This window comes from Phoenix dactylifera, chromosome 7, assembly GCF_051530095.1.
Source record: "Phoenix dactylifera cultivar Ajwa chromosome 7, Ajwa_hap1_PhDact_Kaust_v1.1, whole genome shotgun sequence".
NCBI classification, from domain to species: domain Eukaryota; kingdom Viridiplantae; phylum Streptophyta; class Magnoliopsida; order Arecales; family Arecaceae; genus Phoenix; species Phoenix dactylifera.
The window spans coordinates 31,673,750-31,692,103 of record NC_143196.1 but is presented as its reverse complement, the minus strand read 5'-3'; the positions used below and the strand labels follow the sequence as shown (position 1 = coordinate 31,692,103).

At 38.1% G+C, this 18,354-nt stretch overlaps 2 protein-coding genes and 1 long non-coding RNA gene across 4 annotated transcripts; 1 reads left to right on the top strand and 2 right to left on the bottom strand.

Annotated features, from left to right (window-relative positions):
- Positions 1-6,536: 6,536 nt before the first annotated feature.
- LOC103702075 (serine/threonine-protein kinase RIPK-like) lies at positions 6,537-11,242 on the top strand. 2 transcript variants are annotated; one of them, XM_008784366.6, is made up of 5 exons: positions 6,539-7,231; positions 7,432-7,567; positions 9,038-9,174; positions 10,355-10,478; positions 10,569-11,242. In XM_008784366.6, the coding sequence occupies exons 1-5, from the start codon at positions 6,836-6,838 to the stop codon at positions 11,126-11,128; spliced, it is 1,353 nt and encodes a 450-aa protein (XP_008782588.4). In that variant the 5' UTR covers positions 6,539-6,835; the 3' UTR covers positions 11,129-11,242. The 2 variants fall into 2 exon arrangements, with proteins under 2 accessions (XP_089780584.1, XP_008782588.4); XM_089924458.1 differs by having other exon boundaries at positions 6,537-7,231; positions 10,355-11,242.
- LOC113462429 (uncharacterized) lies at positions 10,176-13,756 on the bottom strand. The gene is made up of 2 exons (XR_015967525.2): positions 12,160-13,756; positions 10,176-11,213 (listed from the first exon to the last, which is right to left on the bottom strand). It is a non-coding gene; the product is annotated as an uncharacterized LOC113462429 (long non-coding RNA).
- Positions 13,757-14,962: 1,206 nt separating this feature from the next.
- On the bottom strand, positions 14,963-16,050 carry LOC103702085 (protein LURP-one-related 6-like). Its single transcript, XM_008784379.6, has 3 exons — positions 15,804-16,050; positions 15,491-15,733; positions 14,963-15,408 (listed from the first exon to the last, which is right to left on the bottom strand). Exons 1-3 carry the CDS (start codon positions 16,035-16,037, stop codon positions 15,277-15,279), a joined length of 609 nt encoding a protein of 202 aa, XP_008782601.1. The 5' UTR covers positions 16,038-16,050; the 3' UTR covers positions 14,963-15,276.
- Between the last annotated feature and the right edge of the window lie 2,304 nt (positions 16,051-18,354).

Here is an 18,354-nt window from a genome sequence, read left to right as displayed (position 1 = left end):
AGTAGGAGGCATGGAAAGAAGTATTCAGGGAACATCGTAACCTTTTTTTTTTCTCTCCCTCTCCGAGACCTTGAACTGCCTTTTGAGAATCCCTTCCCTTTAACTTTTGAAGTCTTTGGACAGCTGGTTTTGGAATTAGTAGTTACCAGGTTGGTGTAATCTGATTGATGGATGATATGGTGTCGATGTGATGTATGTGGGTGGGTGCGGCAGCAAGAAAAATTCCTTATGTAGAAAAGTATGCAGTCATCGGTACCGTGATTAGCAAAAACTTAAGTGGAAAGGAATGATTTCTGTTAAAAAAATTATCTTAATTCGGCTGACAAAGATTTATGCGGTTCAGTTGAAAAGATTTTAGAGATGGATATTGCCTACCGACTGGAGAATCTATTAACAAGACGAATACGGTATTATCGCCCGCCAACAGGTGATCAATTTGAATTCCTTGTCGGGCTACTTTGACAACGTGTCAATGGGTTGGAGAGTCTAGCCCGAGTGTTGGGCTAAACCTATGTCGTCGGGAAAATTACCTGATCCAACCTATGAGGTTTCAAAGACAGCCTTTATTTTAAACCTGGTTGTCATAACGGCTGTTATAATGGTTTAAGACGCTTCTTGGTTCACATTATATTACAATTAATAATGGGTTTGAATGGTGTCCATTATGAGGTTGTTATTTTGTAATTACAGATTTTAAATATCTTGCATAGCGTTTGCCATCTAACATTTTTCCCTTTTCACCTGAAATTAAATAATGTATTTTAATTTTAAATTCAAATCCTCATTCTAGCTTGTAAAGATAGTGTTTTTTTTTTTGGAAAAAAAATTTGGCGAGCATTTGTTTAAGCAAACAGACCAATCAAATAGTTTTTATTGTCTATTGCTTTCCTATTATATTAACAGCTCTTAGAACATTGTGGTTTTTTTTTTTTTTTTGTTAGTGAACAGTTTCTACTCCGACTAAGCCTATTTAGCAGAGCTGTTGACGGTAGAACTTTTAGAAATAGAGTTTTGTTGAAGTAGAACTTTTATAAAAAGCTACTTGTTATTTGGTAACTATATTTTTAAAGTATTGTAGAACTTTAATAAGTGTTTGATAAATAAACTGAGAAAGTACTTTTAGAAACTAATTTTTGGAAGAAAAAAAAATATCGAGACACAATCATATTTGCAAAAGTGAGATTTTATGATTCTTTTCTTTCCAGTGCTTTTCTTGTTCAAAATGATGGATAAATAAATAGAAGAAAGAAATAATATCTTGATCACATGGCAAGAGAGAAAGCCAAGATCGGTTAGAGTTTCTTGTTTGTTGGGACTCTTGCAGATTGTTTTATTTATGCATTATGATATAAAGAGACACTTTATGTAATTATATGATTTTATCATGGGTATTTTGGTCTAAAAAGAAAAAAAATTTAAAAATCTAAAATAGCTTTCCGATGCGTGCTAAAAGTACTTATTCGAAGCAGCTTTATTTTGGAGCTTCTCCTAAGTAGACATTTTCAGCTTTTTAGTAAAGCTAAAACAATTTTTCGATTTTTTTACCAAATATCTCTATTCCATCCAAAAATACTTTTGAAGGGTCAGAAAATACTTTCTGGCCCATCAAAAGCTCTGCCAATCAGGCCTAAATGGTGGTCGACAATTTTTATCCAGAGATGTTGGTTTTATTGGATCATTGGCTCCCAGAAGTAGGCAAATAGCGGTCGCTATTCCTATCACGATCAATAAGGAAAGGAAAGTGGTCCACTATTTGGGATTTACCATGTTGGATATCGAACAATGATGTTTTTTTTGTGTGTGGTGCAGGTGGAAGCTTCTATCCGGAAACATATATATTTCTACAAGTAAAATGAAAACAGAGAAATTTTTACAGGATATTACTAATGCAATCAAAATTTTGGTGCAAACACAGCCAGCACCAAGTGCAATGTGGAACCAAAAACACCAAATGCATTGTGGAATGATGCTGTCTTTCTGTATGCATTGGCTCCTGTGAAGCCATCCTGTCCACTCGTAAAGTGCCACTTTGGCAGTCATGTTTCTCTTAGGTGCCATGGTTTAACAGGTCATACAAGAGCAGATGATATCATGGACTTGCAAAGCTAGCAGAAGATTTGCTGCCTGCAAGATATTAGTTTCCTGCCATATGCAATGGAAAGTAGAATCTAAACACTGCTCAAACTCCTAAATGTCAATAAAAGGGTGTAATTTTGAAAGAATGATTCATCTAATGACCAAGCCACACCTCTGCTGCTTTTAAAGTCCTTGACTCTCGGAGTTAACCACATAAAAATTTGTGCAACTTCCTTAGGTGTGTGATCCTTTACTCTAGGAATTGGGTGTTTGTGGCAGAAGCAGAGAAAAGTAGAGTTGCTTGCCCAGAAATTACTAGATGCATCCCCTTCTCCAAATTTGTGGATACCTTCTTTTTTTTTAAAAAAAAATAAATAAATGATAAAAATTGTTTCATAATATATATTGGTCATGACTTGGTTGAAAGCTTGGAGCCATGCCAAACTGCACTTGGTTTGTGTCCCACAGTGAACCACTTGCACTGAATTAAATCAGCTGATATGTCCAAGCATTGGATCTCTATGGTATGCATGCATGCATTTGCATGTACGCATGCATGTGCATGCACGTGTGTGTATGAGAGAGAGAGAGAGAGAGAGAGAGAGGTTGGCTCAGCTGGTTTCATCTCACGAAGTGTGAAGGAAAGATAAGTGCCAAGACAAACATGTTCACTCTTGACCTGTAGATATAACTCGATTCCATATCCAAACGCGTGCACCATTGACAAATGGATTTAAAGCTGAGGTACAGAAAACTGGTTCTCCAGCTACCCATAGAAATGTTATATCATTGGTGATCAACTTTTTTTTTTTATAACTTTGTAACCTTATATTTGGGTTTTTATTTGACTGTAAAGTTTTTATAAAGTAGGTCCTGAGAGAAGACCTAAATGTCGTGGAGATACTGCAGTTGTTGCTTCATTTGGAGGTTTAAATTTCTGCACCTACCCATCGATGTTGACCTTGTCCCTTCATGACATCAACTGATATTGATTTAAAGTGTAAAGAAGAATAGAAAGGGGTTGGAAAAAAAAATTCAGAAAGAGACTAAGAAGAGGAGATTCAGAAAAATCTTCAGTAGTTTTACATCAAGAAGAATAATGATTGCTAGAAAGTTGCATCACTTGGCATGTATACGCTTACTGTTGATAGATTTCGTCTTCAAATTGCTATGCTTTCAGACTAAGTTAAGTTAGCAAATCTTCCATAGACACCACTGCCAGTAAAATGAAATCTGAATGATTCTTTTGATTGTGCCTGAAATCCCTTGCAAATCTTGCTGATGTGTACAAGTCAGGTACAAGAAGCAGATAAGAATTTTTTTATGACTACAAGAAGTAGACTAGAATTTTTTTTTTTTTTATGAGTAATTTGAAATAATTTGGCTGTGAACACATCAATTAATGTAGCACCTATATTGGACCTACGCATGAGGTAACATCTTTTATTCTATATTCCTCTCAAAAACATCTTTGTTCCCATATGCCTCAAGCCAAACCAAAGAAGAGCTTCAACTTTCACGACCCTACATTCATAGCCAATTGTGGAAAGAAATTGGCTGTATTCAGAATTTGCAAAAAGTTAGACTTCAACACAGAATCTGTACAGATATTTGCACCTTCCTAGTGCCAATTTCATCAATTTTCAAGAATCAAATCTGCTCAAAAGAAGAAGAAGAAGAAGAATTTCTTAGAATCAGATCCAGTGTTTGTCACAGTTAAGATTATCAGCTTACTAAAATGAAGGAAACCTAGAAGCAGTTGGATCCTGTAGGATCCTCTGAGCCATGTTTATATACATGAGGGGTCAAAAGGTCTAGACAGAGGTCCATTAGTCAAACAGATTGGTCATGATTTCACCAGCCAAGATTTAATACTCACAAAAAATAAGATTATGTAAGTATATTGCATTTGGTATGACTATTTCTATGCAAAATCAGATGGCAGGCCAACTGCAGCTTTAGAAATCAACTCCGTTGCTAACCGTTATCTTGACTACATATAGATGTAATTGTTTTCGTTAGACCGATATGGCAATACGAACACCACACAACTTAATTAAGCATATATATTTTAAAAGGGTCTTGTTTTTCAAAAATAAATTTTAATAGTGAAGCAACTGGGGATGATAAAAGATCTTCATGCATGCGAAGGCTACTAGTTTAATCCTGCTTCTGGAGATTCAAACTACACCAAATCCATAGGCATTTAGGATAAAAGCATTGAAATCTTCAAGTCTAAAGCATTTTGATCTCTTCTTAGAATCCTAGGCTAGTTTTGCAAAATGGTGCATTCAGGGTTCACAAAAGAGTTGGATTCATGCACCGGACAGGCACAGGCCAGGCCTAATCCTACAACTTGACCTGCTTTAGGATAGGCCAAAATTTTTTAGCCATGCATCTGGAAATTGATTTGGATTATTTGACTCTACAACACAAAGAAGGCCACGAGGGCTGGAGTATTTTGTTATATACTACTCAGGGTTTCGAAGACTTTTGTCTGAATAAAATTGCCAGTTCAACCTGCTGCTTAAACCTCTTGGTAGATATTATCACAGGCTTTGATTTGAATCCTAGCTGAGAAGTATGTACTTTGAGTTTTTGATCCTATCTGCCGACTGGATTGGATTTTAAGAAACAAATTAACTATCTTCATTTTGGATTCAAATAAAGATGATGGTTGGATCAAGCAACTAAAAGCACTACGGCCTTCCTTTGACTTTAGGCCAAACAGATACTCATCTATACGAACTCGATCGAACCTGAAGTTATGACTCCTGGATTCATCCTTCACACGACCTTCAATCAAGTTGCAAACATTCTCCTCGAAAAAATCAGGCTTGGCATGATCAGTCAAGAGCGGACCTTTTCTGACCTTGCAAAAATTAATTCAAGAATCTGGATTTAACTCCTTGGACTTATACCCGGTCGAAAGCACGCTTAAAGGAAGATCATCCTGACGCAAATCCATTAAATTGATTCAGCATAAAATAATGGACTCAGAGCTAACTCGAATTAAACATCCATCCAACTAAACTCAGATCTGCTCGGCCCCACTTGCTGCTCCAACCTCCTAAATAAGTCATAGATTTTATTCGAAGCCACAAACGTATATATCCTGACTTGCTACCAAAACCACACGAAGGAAAAACACGCGAGTCACGAGCTATAAAGAATACTGAGGGGCAGGTTCTCGCTAATAAAACATAGAAAGAAAATTTCAAGAAGACATTGGTTGGTGCTCGGCGCTGTTCCATATTACGTAGCCTCTCTCTTAAAGTTAATCCTTGTAGTTAATTTGAGTCCTTTTGTTTAATTGGTGAGCCTTCAACATTAGATGATGCACCCCATTAGAGCAAGGTCAAGTTCTAGAAGCTATAGCTCATCCCTTTTTTATTGTGGCTATAGTCTGCAAGCTACGTGCAGCGAATCCGTTGAAAGGGGCATATAAAACATGTTTAAAACTTAGGGGCCGAAAGACACAGATAGGCCAAAACTTCATCTAAGTTCCTTTGTTCAAACCACCTAATTCCTTTGTCTTTACACTAAAACGATAAGCTGTCTCTTCCCATGGATGGATGTGTCATCCGTTGCGCAACAGCAGAAGAAGGTTCTAATCTTGGTGGCCTGTCCATGTCTGAAATTCATTGTGGAACAAAATCCATATTTGTTTAAATTAGTTGTATATTATAGCATTTTCAACCATTCAATATTTGTCATCAATTTAGACTTGCTTCTTGTCATGATGTCCGTATGACAATAATTTAAGGAGAATAAATTCCTTGCCATTTGAGTAGAGTTGTTAATTTCGTTCTTTTTTCTTTTTAGATGTCGATGATAATGTTGATTTTAGTGTAAAACTTTTAAGTCTAACATGTACAACTTAGCACTTCCTTAGATGGTATTAGGGGGCTACAATTTGGTTGGAGGCAACTTCCGGATGGGATGAGTATATAGTATCTCAACTTTAATATTATAACTAAATTAGCGCGTCGATATATGAAATATATCATGCCTCCATCATCAAACATAACTATGATGATGATGCGATCGATATAACTAATACCATATCGCCAAGTATATTTCAAATTAAAAAGATAATGTAGTGAGAGATATATTGTTGAAAAAGACCCTCTACTTTACCATCTTTTAGTATGCATATGTAGTATGAAACCCGAATTGTTAGCATACAACCATGTTTACCTTTAAATGGTTTAAATATACAAATATTGTCAAGAAGATTAGAAACTCTTGCATGCTATTTTGGTTGTATGGAAAGTACGCACAAAGCGTATAAGGAAAAGCCAGTTTGGTAAACTGGCCTTGAAGACCAAAATCTCATTCGTATCTTTTATACTCTCCAAATTGTTTTGTGATTGCCAAAGAATGAAAGGCGAGGGTCAGCAAAGACATTTCCCTCAAACCCATGAAGAAGGAACGATTATATATTTGGTAAGAGTAGTTGGTAAGCTCTGAATAATTGGCTCCCACTTCCTTTTTAAGTCTTCCATCCTCTCCTCCTCCTCCTCCACCCAAAGACAACTTCAACTCCATCTCCCCAACCTCCTCGCCTATTTTGAGGTGACCATTTATCAAACACTTAACAACTAAAATCTCCTCAAAAACTTTGAAGCCAAAGAAGGCACTTCCACAGCAGCAGCGGCCATTGCTTCCGCTTATATATCAGACCAATTCGATCGCCCGTGATCGATCAGCGCTGCATGGATTGAGCCGGCAGGGAGAGTTGCCGGCTTAATTCGACATGTCCCGGAAGAAGTCGAAAGCTTCATGGTGGTCTCTCCTGGCTTCATGCTTCGGGAGGGGAGACGAACTCTCGCAAATCCGGGCTAAGAAGCTTGTAACGAAGCAGAAGTCGCTCCAGAGGCTGTCCTTCTCCGATGTCAGCCACTCCACTGGCATGTTATCTCCTGAGGACCTATCAATATCTCTTGTTGGATCCAATCTCTACGTCTTCACGCTTGCGGAGCTGAAGGTGGCGACGCAGGGCTTCTCTATGAGCAACTTCCTTGGCGAGGGCGGGTTCGGTCCCGTCTACAAGGGGTTCGTCGACGACAAGGTCAAACCCGGGTTGAAGGCCCAATCAGTTGCAGTGAAGCTCCTGGACTTGGAGGGGGGGCAAGGCCACAAGGAATGGCTGGTGAGAACTATTTTTTACATGGCTTTGGCTCCTCAAAACCATTTACGATTTTTTTTTTCGTGCATATGCCATCTCGTATACTGGTACAGAGTTTGGTATTGAAATGATGAACCTTGGAGATCCTGATGCATTAAAATCATGATTTCAATCTATTAAAAAGTTGATTCTTAGTATATCTGACATGATTAATTAAATGGCAGGCCGAGGTTATATTTCTCGGGCAACTGAGGCATCCCCACCTCGTGAAGTTGATCGGTTACTGCTACGAGGAAGAGCACAGGCTCCTGGTCTACGAATTCATGGCTCGAGGCAGCTTGGAGAACCATCTCTTCAAGAGTAAGCCACCCAACACTTTGAACATTCTCTCTTCCAGTCGCCATCTAGGTTTGGTAGGGCTCTTGATATAAGTTGTTCTAGTGCTCGTATGACATATCAGTATACATCATTAAGTTCTAAGGAAAAGTATGACACAATTTAACTATTAAGCAAGCTAGACCCATTCGTTTCTTGTCCATTTTCTTGGAATTTGTAATTATTTTATTTCTTATTATTATTATTCAAGAAATATGGTGGGAAAGGAGCTCTTTGTTTTTATAATTGTTAACTGTGCATGGACTGAAAATTGTGCCTATTGCTTTTGAGAGTTTAGTGGGGTCCTTTTGCTTATTTTTATATGTTTTTAGTAAAAGTTTTAACGAGTGGTAACGTGTAAATAGATATAACTTTGCGGAGTCTCATTCCATCAGTTTTTTGCCCGGCTGCATGAATTCTGGAATAAAAAAGAGAGAGAAAGAGAGAGCTTCTTGAAATAATTTGTGGATTTAAAAAGTTCAGAGAGACGTGGGTATGTCGACAGCGTTTGTGGGCAAACAAATACCAAGAGACTGGCCACGTCTTTCCCACTATCGCGTGTGTGTGTGTTTTGAGCATGGCCAGGTTTCCGTATTTTAAGGTGTTTAAGAGCAACATGTCAATCTTTAGGTTCTTTTCGTTGCTCTCATCCAAGCCGCCTCCTCTCTCCAAATTTGTTTTCTTTCTTCATGCCTTTGAATTTGTACTGGGGATTCTTCTTTGATGCACTATGTTATCATGTTTTCTTCTTAGTGCAGTATTGAGCACCACCCCATCATTTGCAAGAAATAATTTTAGAAATAACCATGTCTTTTTCTGAAATAGTGAAAAATATTCATGTCAGAAATGTGGGAGAAAGCCTTGTAGATTTTGAACTCCAAACTTCCTCCAATTGCTAGGCTATGACCCTGTACTCCATTTATCCAACAGGAAGTTTTCTTTTGATCATTTCTTGTTACCACCAAAACCAGACCCAGTCTACGGTCTAACCTTATAGCCTATGGTCAAGAGTCCACTTCCAAACTGGATATATGCTATGTTAGTGGGAAAACCCTAGTTGGACACCGACATTAGGCTTCACAATTGCGTACAGCCACGGGTAAAAGAAATAGCATCTAACTTCTTCACTTCATGATGGTTGATGAATTGAAGTCTAAAGTTGATCGTTACCTAGATATTAGTCCATGTCATCATGGATACTAAGACTAAGGCGTGGGATGCCGTCTTACCTACATCACTTGGAACACACAGGAGATAATGGCATCTAGAGCTAACAAAGCTTCTATATCTTTCTTCCTTTCTTTTTTCATTTTTTTTTGCTACGGCAGGTGATTTACACCATAAAGTACGTCCAAGAGAATTAGAAAATAAAATATTCTGAGTTTCTGTATCTTTCTTAAGCATTAATCATAATTCATAGCTTAAGTTTCTATGAGTTTATTACCTCATGTGCAGGGTTTTTTGCTCCTTTACCGTGGTTAACACGGCTAAGGATCGCCGTCGGAGCTGCCAAAGGCCTCGCCTTTCTCCATGAGACTGAAAAGCCGGTGATATACCGAGATTTTAAAGCTTCAAACATCTTATTGGACTCGGTAATTCTCTTTCGATATTCTCCTTTCTCCTCTCAAAAATCACAGTATCAAGTTCTAATCATGCTTAGAAAATTAAGGTTTGCCTTTCCAAGCGGCAACTTGATAACCAGAGTGGTGAGAACAGTCAACTTGGCCGAGTCCGGTTGGCAGGGTCTGACTGCATATATATTAGAAAATTCTGCAAACGTAGAACCCAGGGCTAATGAGAACGATGGAGGCCAACTCGAGCACTTAGTCTCACCTTTATTCAACTAATTAACATTGATATCTAACCATATATAACTATTTTGAACTACAGCACTTGAAAACAATCATCACATCATGAACTCCTCAGAAATACTGAAAAAATCATATAAATCAAATTAAATTAGCCAAGTCATTTTATTTCAAATGTTTTGACTTTTCGCTCTGAGTATACCAAGGTTTGACAGGTTCATAATTCCTATCCAGCTCTTTCAAACCTTCAGCCATCGTGCAACTTATGTTTTGAAATAAGCAAGCCTTACATTTATAAACTTAGCATATGGATACTTCTACGGTTTCCACTGCCTTGACCATTCTTGTCCTTGAGATTTTTTGTTGGATATGACTACAAAATTTGAAAACTGATGCAAGGATCAAAATATGAACCAACGTAGCAAGAGATGTTATTATAACGTTCAGATGCAGGAAGCTAGAACAATTTTGACAAACATAAGGATAACCACTAAAATTTTGGTTTCCATGTTTTCGTGGCATAGTGAACCATGCCATGCTTTTAGCCAACTCCAATCTGAAAGGATTTGCCAAAACGCTGGCTTGATGTTTGACTTACAGATTAACTACCTTCCCTCGACCAAACAGAAAGAATAGACATCAAACCTGACCTTCCAAGCCTCATCCCTGGAGCATTAATTGGCATCTATCAGATTGGAAACAATCACCAAAATATGAGCTAAGGTCATGGCTGAAAACTTCAGTGTAAATATGTCTGTGTTTGGTCAGGCTCTGCTTCATGATTCTTTTTAAAAGATAAGAACCGGCTCCATTAGTAAAGCTTAGAAATCTTCGACTGCTTGCAGTTCAAATATACTTTTGAAGTACTCCATATATTTTACATAACCTCTGCTTTAGTGAAGGTTAAGATCTCACCATTTGAATGACAATATGCTTAATAAGGACATTCTTGAATAATTCTTAGGACTACAAAGCAAAGCTCTCAGATTTTGGACTTGCAAAGGATGGTCCAGAAGGAGATGATACCCATGTTTCGACCCGGGTCATGGGCACGCAGGGCTACGCCGCACCAGAGTACATCATGACAGGTATGCCACAAGATGCAGCCTTCAACATGATCTGGTTCCCTTCTTGGTTTAACTTTGCACGAGTTCTTGATCAACTTGCTTTGTTATTAGGCCATCTCACAGCAAAGAGCGATGTGTATAGCTTCGGAGTTGTGTTGCTTGAGCTACTGACTGGGAGGCGGTCTGTCGACAAGAGCCGGCCAAGCAGAGAGCAAAACCTTGTGGAATGGGCGAGGCCATGTCTAAACGATGCACGGAAGCTAAACCGCATCATGGAGCCCAGCCTCGAGGGCCAGTACTCCACCAAGGGCGCCCAGAAGGCAGCTGCTGTGGCCTACCAGTGCTTGAGCCAAAACCCAAAATCCAGGCCTCAGATGTCAACCATTGTCGAGATCCTGGAGCCTCTCTTGGAAATGGATGACATAACGATTGGCCCCTTTGTCTACACAGTATCAGCAGAGAATGGTAATGAAGAGGACTCAAGGAAGACAGAAGCAACAGAGAATGGACAGCACCACCATGGTCACAGGCACAAGCTAAGGTCCCCCAGGTCTGGGAGTCGCTCTGAGACCCTTTGCCGGGATGTAGGCAATGCGCTGTACAGAAACTCACCAAGACACCTTCGAGAGAGTAGAGCACAAATCACGACAAAGGAACTGTGTTGTACATAGAGAACTTTAGATCATCTTGCTTGATATCTGTCATTCTTTCTGATAATTTGAAATGAGATATGGGGTTTGATTGGAGCGTAAGACTCTGCTAAATAAAACCGTGGAATTAGTAAAGCTCTTGAACGACCAGTCAAGAAGAACAAGAATGCTTAACATTAGGAAATGATAATGTAGTGGTAACCAACATGATCTGATGATATTTTCCACTGGGTGCCTTTGTGCTTACTCTGACAAACTAATAACAGGACATAATTGAGTCCTATGGTGATTATAACTTTAAAACATAATGAGAAGTACCCCAATGCACATGTTTTCTTAACTCTGACATAATAATATTTATTTAATCATTAATATCTTTCCATCTTCTACAGCCTATGCTTTTTGTTTGTTCTTTCCTTGCTTTATCACTAAAGCACTTCTTATGTAGAGTCGAACAGAACAGAATAGGACTGATAAAAGGATATGGCTATTTTTGCCACTTCAACAGAAGTTGTTCGAACGAATACAAGAGCACTACATACTCGATTGCATTGATGCAGGAGGGAAGTTGATGACTTTCATATCAAGGGTACTTGAGACTGGGTTAACTACATATGATAGAGGCATGGCGTAACCATTAAATTCCCTAGATAATTTTATTTAAAACAAACAAAAATCTCAGAGAAATTTAGGGGAAAGAATCAGTGAGAGTTTACTTAAGTTGGACCTTCCACGTAAAGCCGACAAAATATAACTGCAATACTGTTCAATGTCTTCTCATAGTTGGCATTTTGTGCAATCCTTCCAATAACAGGATTTATAAAGTAAATTTTCCCTTAAGACTCAAAAGTGATGACTTATGGCAATTATACCCACAAGAACACTCCAAAAGCGCCTTTACGAATAAATTTTGACATCTTCATCACAAGACTATATATCATTCCAATATTTTAGTGAACCTTAATATGGATCAGTATATAAACTACAAAGTCATCAATCTAGGTGTCGTCTTACTTGATATCTCTTCATGTCAAAAATGTGAAAGTGCTCACCTTATTTTACGGCTATGGGAAGAATATTGGGTAGTACAGGTGAAGTTTCGGGAGATGATGGCAGAAATGCAAGTACCCACCCAAAGCAGCTGAAATAATCCATCTGGCATGGTGCCAAGCAATAAACAACAATTTAAGACCTTGGCGGACTCCAACTGCAACACACGCAAAGAAATGGTCTCCTTAAGCCACAAACATTTGCACCACCTCACTGTAAACACACCCATAAGCAACACAAAATAAAGAGATAACATAAGACTGCTAAGCATAAGAACAATAAATAGTGGTGCATGGTGACCCTATATCATCACCATGAATACCTTTTGATGGCATCAAACCTCATCATCGCTCTGAATTTAATTTAATTCAGCTTCCTTAAGCTCCTTATCACCATTTCTAAGACCTCCTTAAGAAACTTTCAAACAAATTGCTGTTGGTCACAATTGACGCCCAAACATCTTCCTGATTTCAACCCTATCATCTTCTTCTGGCGAGACATACATGGTTCTCTGTTCATGTCAATGTGGCTTTGGACAAATCCTTCCTATATTATCTTCAACTATTTTCCCAATACACCCCACTATATCCAATAGCGCAACCTAGCTAAAATCTGTCAGTCAAAACTTCCCATCAAATCTTATTGATACGCAACGACCAATTATTGCACAAGGCTCTAGAAGTAATCTTCACCAGTTTTTCCCAGCCTATATACTACTTTAAACCTATCAATTTTTGCATGAGAGAAAATGTATTGCTTCAAGGCATTGCTTAGCATTTACTGGTGTTGGGACTTCAGAGATATTTCTATGTACGATCTTTACTTATATAGGCAAGAAAGGTACTTGATACAATTCTTTTTTTTTTTTGAGCACATTGACAGAATTTAATTTTATGCACTGTTTCAAAGCAAATCTTTCTATCTCCAATGTCATAAAATAACTCACATAATTCACAAATAAACATCACCAAGTGACTTACACTAACATACCAACAATCCATGCATCCATGTCCAGAATAAAGTCATAAAATGATTCATCGTGGCATTTGGAACAGAATATATCAAATAAATGACACCCCAAAATAATGGAAGTATATAGGCTAATCTCCTTCCTTTATTGGTGCTTTATTTATTTATTTTTTTCCTTTTGTGTATGTCTGTTCCTACTCAATATGTTGGTTTTTTTACCCCTCCTAGAATAACTAAGGAAGGAAGGTTCAAATCATACATTTAATTTCGGTGAGGCAAATTCTCAAACAAGTTGTGCTCAAACCGATAAAAGTATCGAGAAAAAAATCCCTTCGTCCCTTCCTCCTTACTGCCCACTCAAGATAGTAAGAATTAAATTAAATTAAACAATTAGATTTCCAAAAATAAAATGTCGAAAAAAAATATAAATAAAAGGAGGGAGAGAGAGAGAGAAAGCATGTACCGACCCCGCAAGGAGAGGGGAGGTCCGGTGGCATGCAGAACTAGCCGGTGCTCGGAAGGCAACGTTTTAATTTGTGAGAGAAGAGCTCCATTAAGTTACCGGACGGTGACGGAACATCATCGCTAAGGATGGAAATGGAATGCGGTCTGGGCCCCCCTACGCCGTGCCCTATTAGAAAAAGTAGCCGAGCTCAAGTGAACACCCACCAAAATGAGGTTATAATAAATTTAACTAAAATCTAAATTCTAAAGAGATCCAAAATAATAAACTTTAATTAACTCTTTTAGAAGTTATAATCTTTTTTTGCAAGTTCTTAGAATTTAGATATGCTATTTTTTTTTTTTGAAACTTCCGAAATCTTTTTCTTGTTGAATTAAATTTTTCTATTACATGTTGATTTTCGATAGAGCTTAATTATGATTATATTTAGAATGAAAAAATCTAAGGATAAATCTTTACTAGAATAATTTAATTATGATTATTTTTAGAATTAAAAACTAAACTATTGTTATGTAATTTAAGGATAAGGATTTAAGGAAAAGCGAAGCTTAAACTCAAGGTCTAATGTTTTGGAGTTTGGAGGTTATGTTACTAGTTGTAGGATTGGAGGGCGTGGTTCGCACGCATGAACATGCGGAGGCTGTATCTTTTGTATGGAAGAATGATAATTTTTTGTTCACAACATTGGCTATTGGATTGCATGCTATATAGATCTTGAGGCACTCCCGAACGTTATGATTCATGCATCTATACAGATCTCGAAGGGGCCATTGCATGAACCAATGGTGGACTCGTGCAAATGAAGGTGATATAACCCCCGTCCATTGTAACTTCTCCAGTGGGCAACCCTAAAGCTGGGCTCACTTGCAGTTCTAACTGGATGGAAAACCATGTGAGGCCCTATAAAGTTGTACAATTTTCTTGCTTTCTAGATACTTTGGACTTGACGTTCCGAAGATTCTCCATCTCTGAAATTATGGCGTCAAGAGCAAACTTCCAGTTGGTGTTAGTCCTTTTTGCCTTTGGTCTTGGTCCAAACTCTGAGTTTCTTTTTTTTTTGCTAAAGGAACTCTGAGTTTCTTTGCGGCCTGGACCAAGAAAGAGGCCAGGACCAGCAGAGAGGAGTGGGTGGTTCCTTCCTTGGCATCCACCTTTATTTCTTCAGTCTGGGCCCCATGCATGAAAGAGCCAGAGCCGACCACATGTTCGAAAAAGACAAACTCAAAGCTTTTTCCAAATTTCAGAAAAGCACAGCTCTCAACGGAAGTAAGTAGAATTTGAAGTCATTCTCCTTAATATAATAATGAATAAGGTATGTGGATCCAAATGATAAACTCACTGTGAAATTCCATAATAATTAGTTTAGCATAACGAAGGGTTGCGTAAAGGCAATTCCATAACAAAAGAGGAGCAACTAGAACTCTCTCTTCTTTAACTTACACATTATCTACGTACAATTTTTTTCGCTTTACCTGCCATTAATTGGCTAACCATGTACAGGAAACAGTGGTAATTTTATTTAATAAGTTTGGATCGGTTGCAGGCTGTGAAGAACCTCCACAACCACAGTACGCTGCAATCCATGCTTGAGAGGCAATCCCATGGACCGAAGCATGCTCAGCTCCCGCATCCAGCTTCTACTGTACAACTTCCAACTCCTTCTGTATTGGTCTTCCTTCTATTCCCATCAACACCTGGTGGACTCCCCATGTATATTGTCAAGAATAGCTATCACTCCGATAACGAACGCCTGGTCGTAGCCTGGTTGCACCACCACATGGTAGAAATCCTTGTTTGCCATCGTCTCCTTCAGACCCACCTAACCCAAAAGACGAACAAGCTAAATTACTGTCTGTCTCATGGTTTGTACTGTGCACACGAATATTGCATGGTTTGCTTACCTGGGCAACGACGTTCCCTCTTCGATCCATGATGGTGCAAGCCCTCTCGCTGAAGGATCCCTTCACTTCAAAGTTCCCATCTTTGCCATTCTCCTTTGCATCAATCGAGATCTTTATAGCACTCTTCGTCAGAAGACGCGATTTCGGCTCTCGCAAGCTAAAGACTAGCTTGCTTGGTCTTTCATAGTCCATTAGGTAGCTGTTCCATCGGTTGTGAGCACTTAGTGCTTGCACGACGCCTCCCTGAGAGTTTGAAAGAGCTCAGTGCATGGAGGCAACAACAGGAACGAGAAGAAGGAGTAAGAGTGATCACCTTCTTACGAATGAAGAGTACCGGAGCTCCATCACCATCTCTTAGAATCAACTCTCCCTTGACGCCGAGGATCCCACAGCCATCGACCGAGAAAACCACTTTCTGGTTAGAATTCATGACCACCAAGCCGCCTCCGTTCACGATTTGAGGCCGCCTCCTCACCATCAATGTAGTCTGGGAGGAGAAGCAATAGATCTTGCTGACAACCGGTGTAATGTTTGTAACTGCACCCATGCCTCCTTGCCTCAGATTGAGATAAATTAAAACGACACTGCAGGCCAAGGCTTATATTGAGAGTTTAAGGGGAGGTTTGGAGAAGAAGGCTTCCTCCTTGTCCAAATGGTTGGCGCGCCTATAGGAGGCAAAAAGAGTACCTTGACCATACTAAAGACTGATATCAGTGGAAGAATCCTTTGAGTGTGGAGAACTCAATGCGCCACACTAGCAAGTTTGTAAGGGTGGGCAGTGGTTTTCTCCACACGAGTTCGAGAAAATTTCTATGAAGTTAGAGATGTTGTGGAAATTGGTGGCTCATTGAAGAGAATATTTCTACTTGCAACTGGGTGCAGCACAAAGTAGCATCTTTGAAATTTGAATGAGGTTGCTTTAAGGTACCAACTACCTATCATATTAAGAGAATCCCTTTGAAAGGAGCCTAAAGGCCAAACTTGCTTCGTATATTGCTACCATATTTGATCGCTTCAATTATTGCATAGGGATACTTCTATCATTCCAAACTTAACATTTTGGGTTTTAATTATCCATAAGTTCTTATTTTCAGATAAGGCTTCATTCTTCGTTTCTAGCTTTTTTGGTTAACCTCATAGAAATTATTCCAGTAGCAAAGCTTGAACATGTATCAATGATTTTTAAACATAGTTCATTGGAGGCCTAAAAATTCATCAATTGGTTACCAATTTTAATACGGAGACTTAGGAAGCTTCCACATCACAACGGCATTGAAAAGACTAGTTTGTATAAATCCTCAGAATATCGCATCCAGTTTCGAATTCATAGACATATAATATATTTACTAGGTGTTTTTCTTTTTTATTTATGGGATATGGAGGATTAAGTGTCCAATCCTTCAGTACAAAAGAATTATCATTCTGGGGCTGATTTCCTTATGTTTTCTTGATCAATTAGCAGGTTCTTTTTATTTCACTATTTTTTAATGAATAAAGCATCCAACACCCAGACTCAGGATTGGATTCACACACTCGCTAGACCTATAGCAGACTTGGTTGGTGATCTAATCTGGTTAAATTAAACCCAAACCCATAAATTTAGATCCTAGACATGAGTCAAATAGATCTGTATATCTAATGGCTTTTTAGTTCAAAAAGTTTAAGCATACTAACACGTAATTGGGCAGCTTTGCATTTGCCTAACACTAAGGAATGGGGAACCTAGAGAGAGAGAATAAGAGTGTTCCACCTAACAGTCAAATAGTCTTAATTGCGTGAGATTAGACCACTTGATAACATCTGTTTGCTTGAAAGAATACCTTTCGTAACACCCTCATTTTAATTAATACATAAGAAAGATGCTAGTCTATCAAACTGGTAAAGCCTTTAGAGGTTGTACTAAGTGATTTGAGATTGAATCCTCCTGTTCACCCAGGTTTAGGGAATAGGGGCATTTGAAAGAAGGCTACCTACCGTTATATAACCCATTGCTTACAGTTCCTTTCTACGTGTACAAAAAAAAAAAAAAAAAACGCATGAGAAGAGGAGGACTTGAAACCTTTACATAATGAAGATTTGATACTAGTGGTTGAGAGAGAGAGAGAGAGAGAGAGAGAGGTATTCGCGACAATTTCTTTTCCAAAGTGAAAAAGTTTTACACAGTACAAGAACCCAATTAAGAACATAGGTCTTAAAAGAAAAGGATTCCATCCTTTTTTTTCAATGGCTGATGATGGTAGTCTGCCGACCAAAAGAAAGATCATGGACAACGGGTGGTGAATGGCCAAACCTTTGATTATTTCTTTATTTTTGGATGATTATTGGTGTCTACACTGTTCGGATTGTTGGTGAACTCATTCAGTTGAAAAAAAAAATTATTAAAATATTTTTTATAAAAATAATTTATAAAAATAGTATATTTGGTTGATCATAAAAAAAAAGGGGCACATATCAAAAATGAGTTAAGTTTGATTAAGCATCAATTTTTTAAAAAAAAATTATATAAAATACACATGATATCCATAATGAAAAAAAAAATTATTCATAAATTTTAGTGTCCATTGGAAAGAAAAAAACTCCAATTCTCCATAAAAAAAGCTTTTTTATTTTCTCCATAATTTTTTGATAAAAAATGTAATCTTTTTTATAAAATATATAATTTTTTTTAATTCCAATCTGATATTTTTTTCTCTTGAAAGTATCGACCACTGTAGACTCTGAAACTATAAGATAGTCATTGTTGTCGCAAGTGACAAACATATCATGCTTTCTTCTGGTGATGGAACAAAAACATTAATGCTCAGCGAACTTCCGCACAAGAAAACAGAGGTCACCCATGGTTCACTAAAATTTCTGGTATAAAG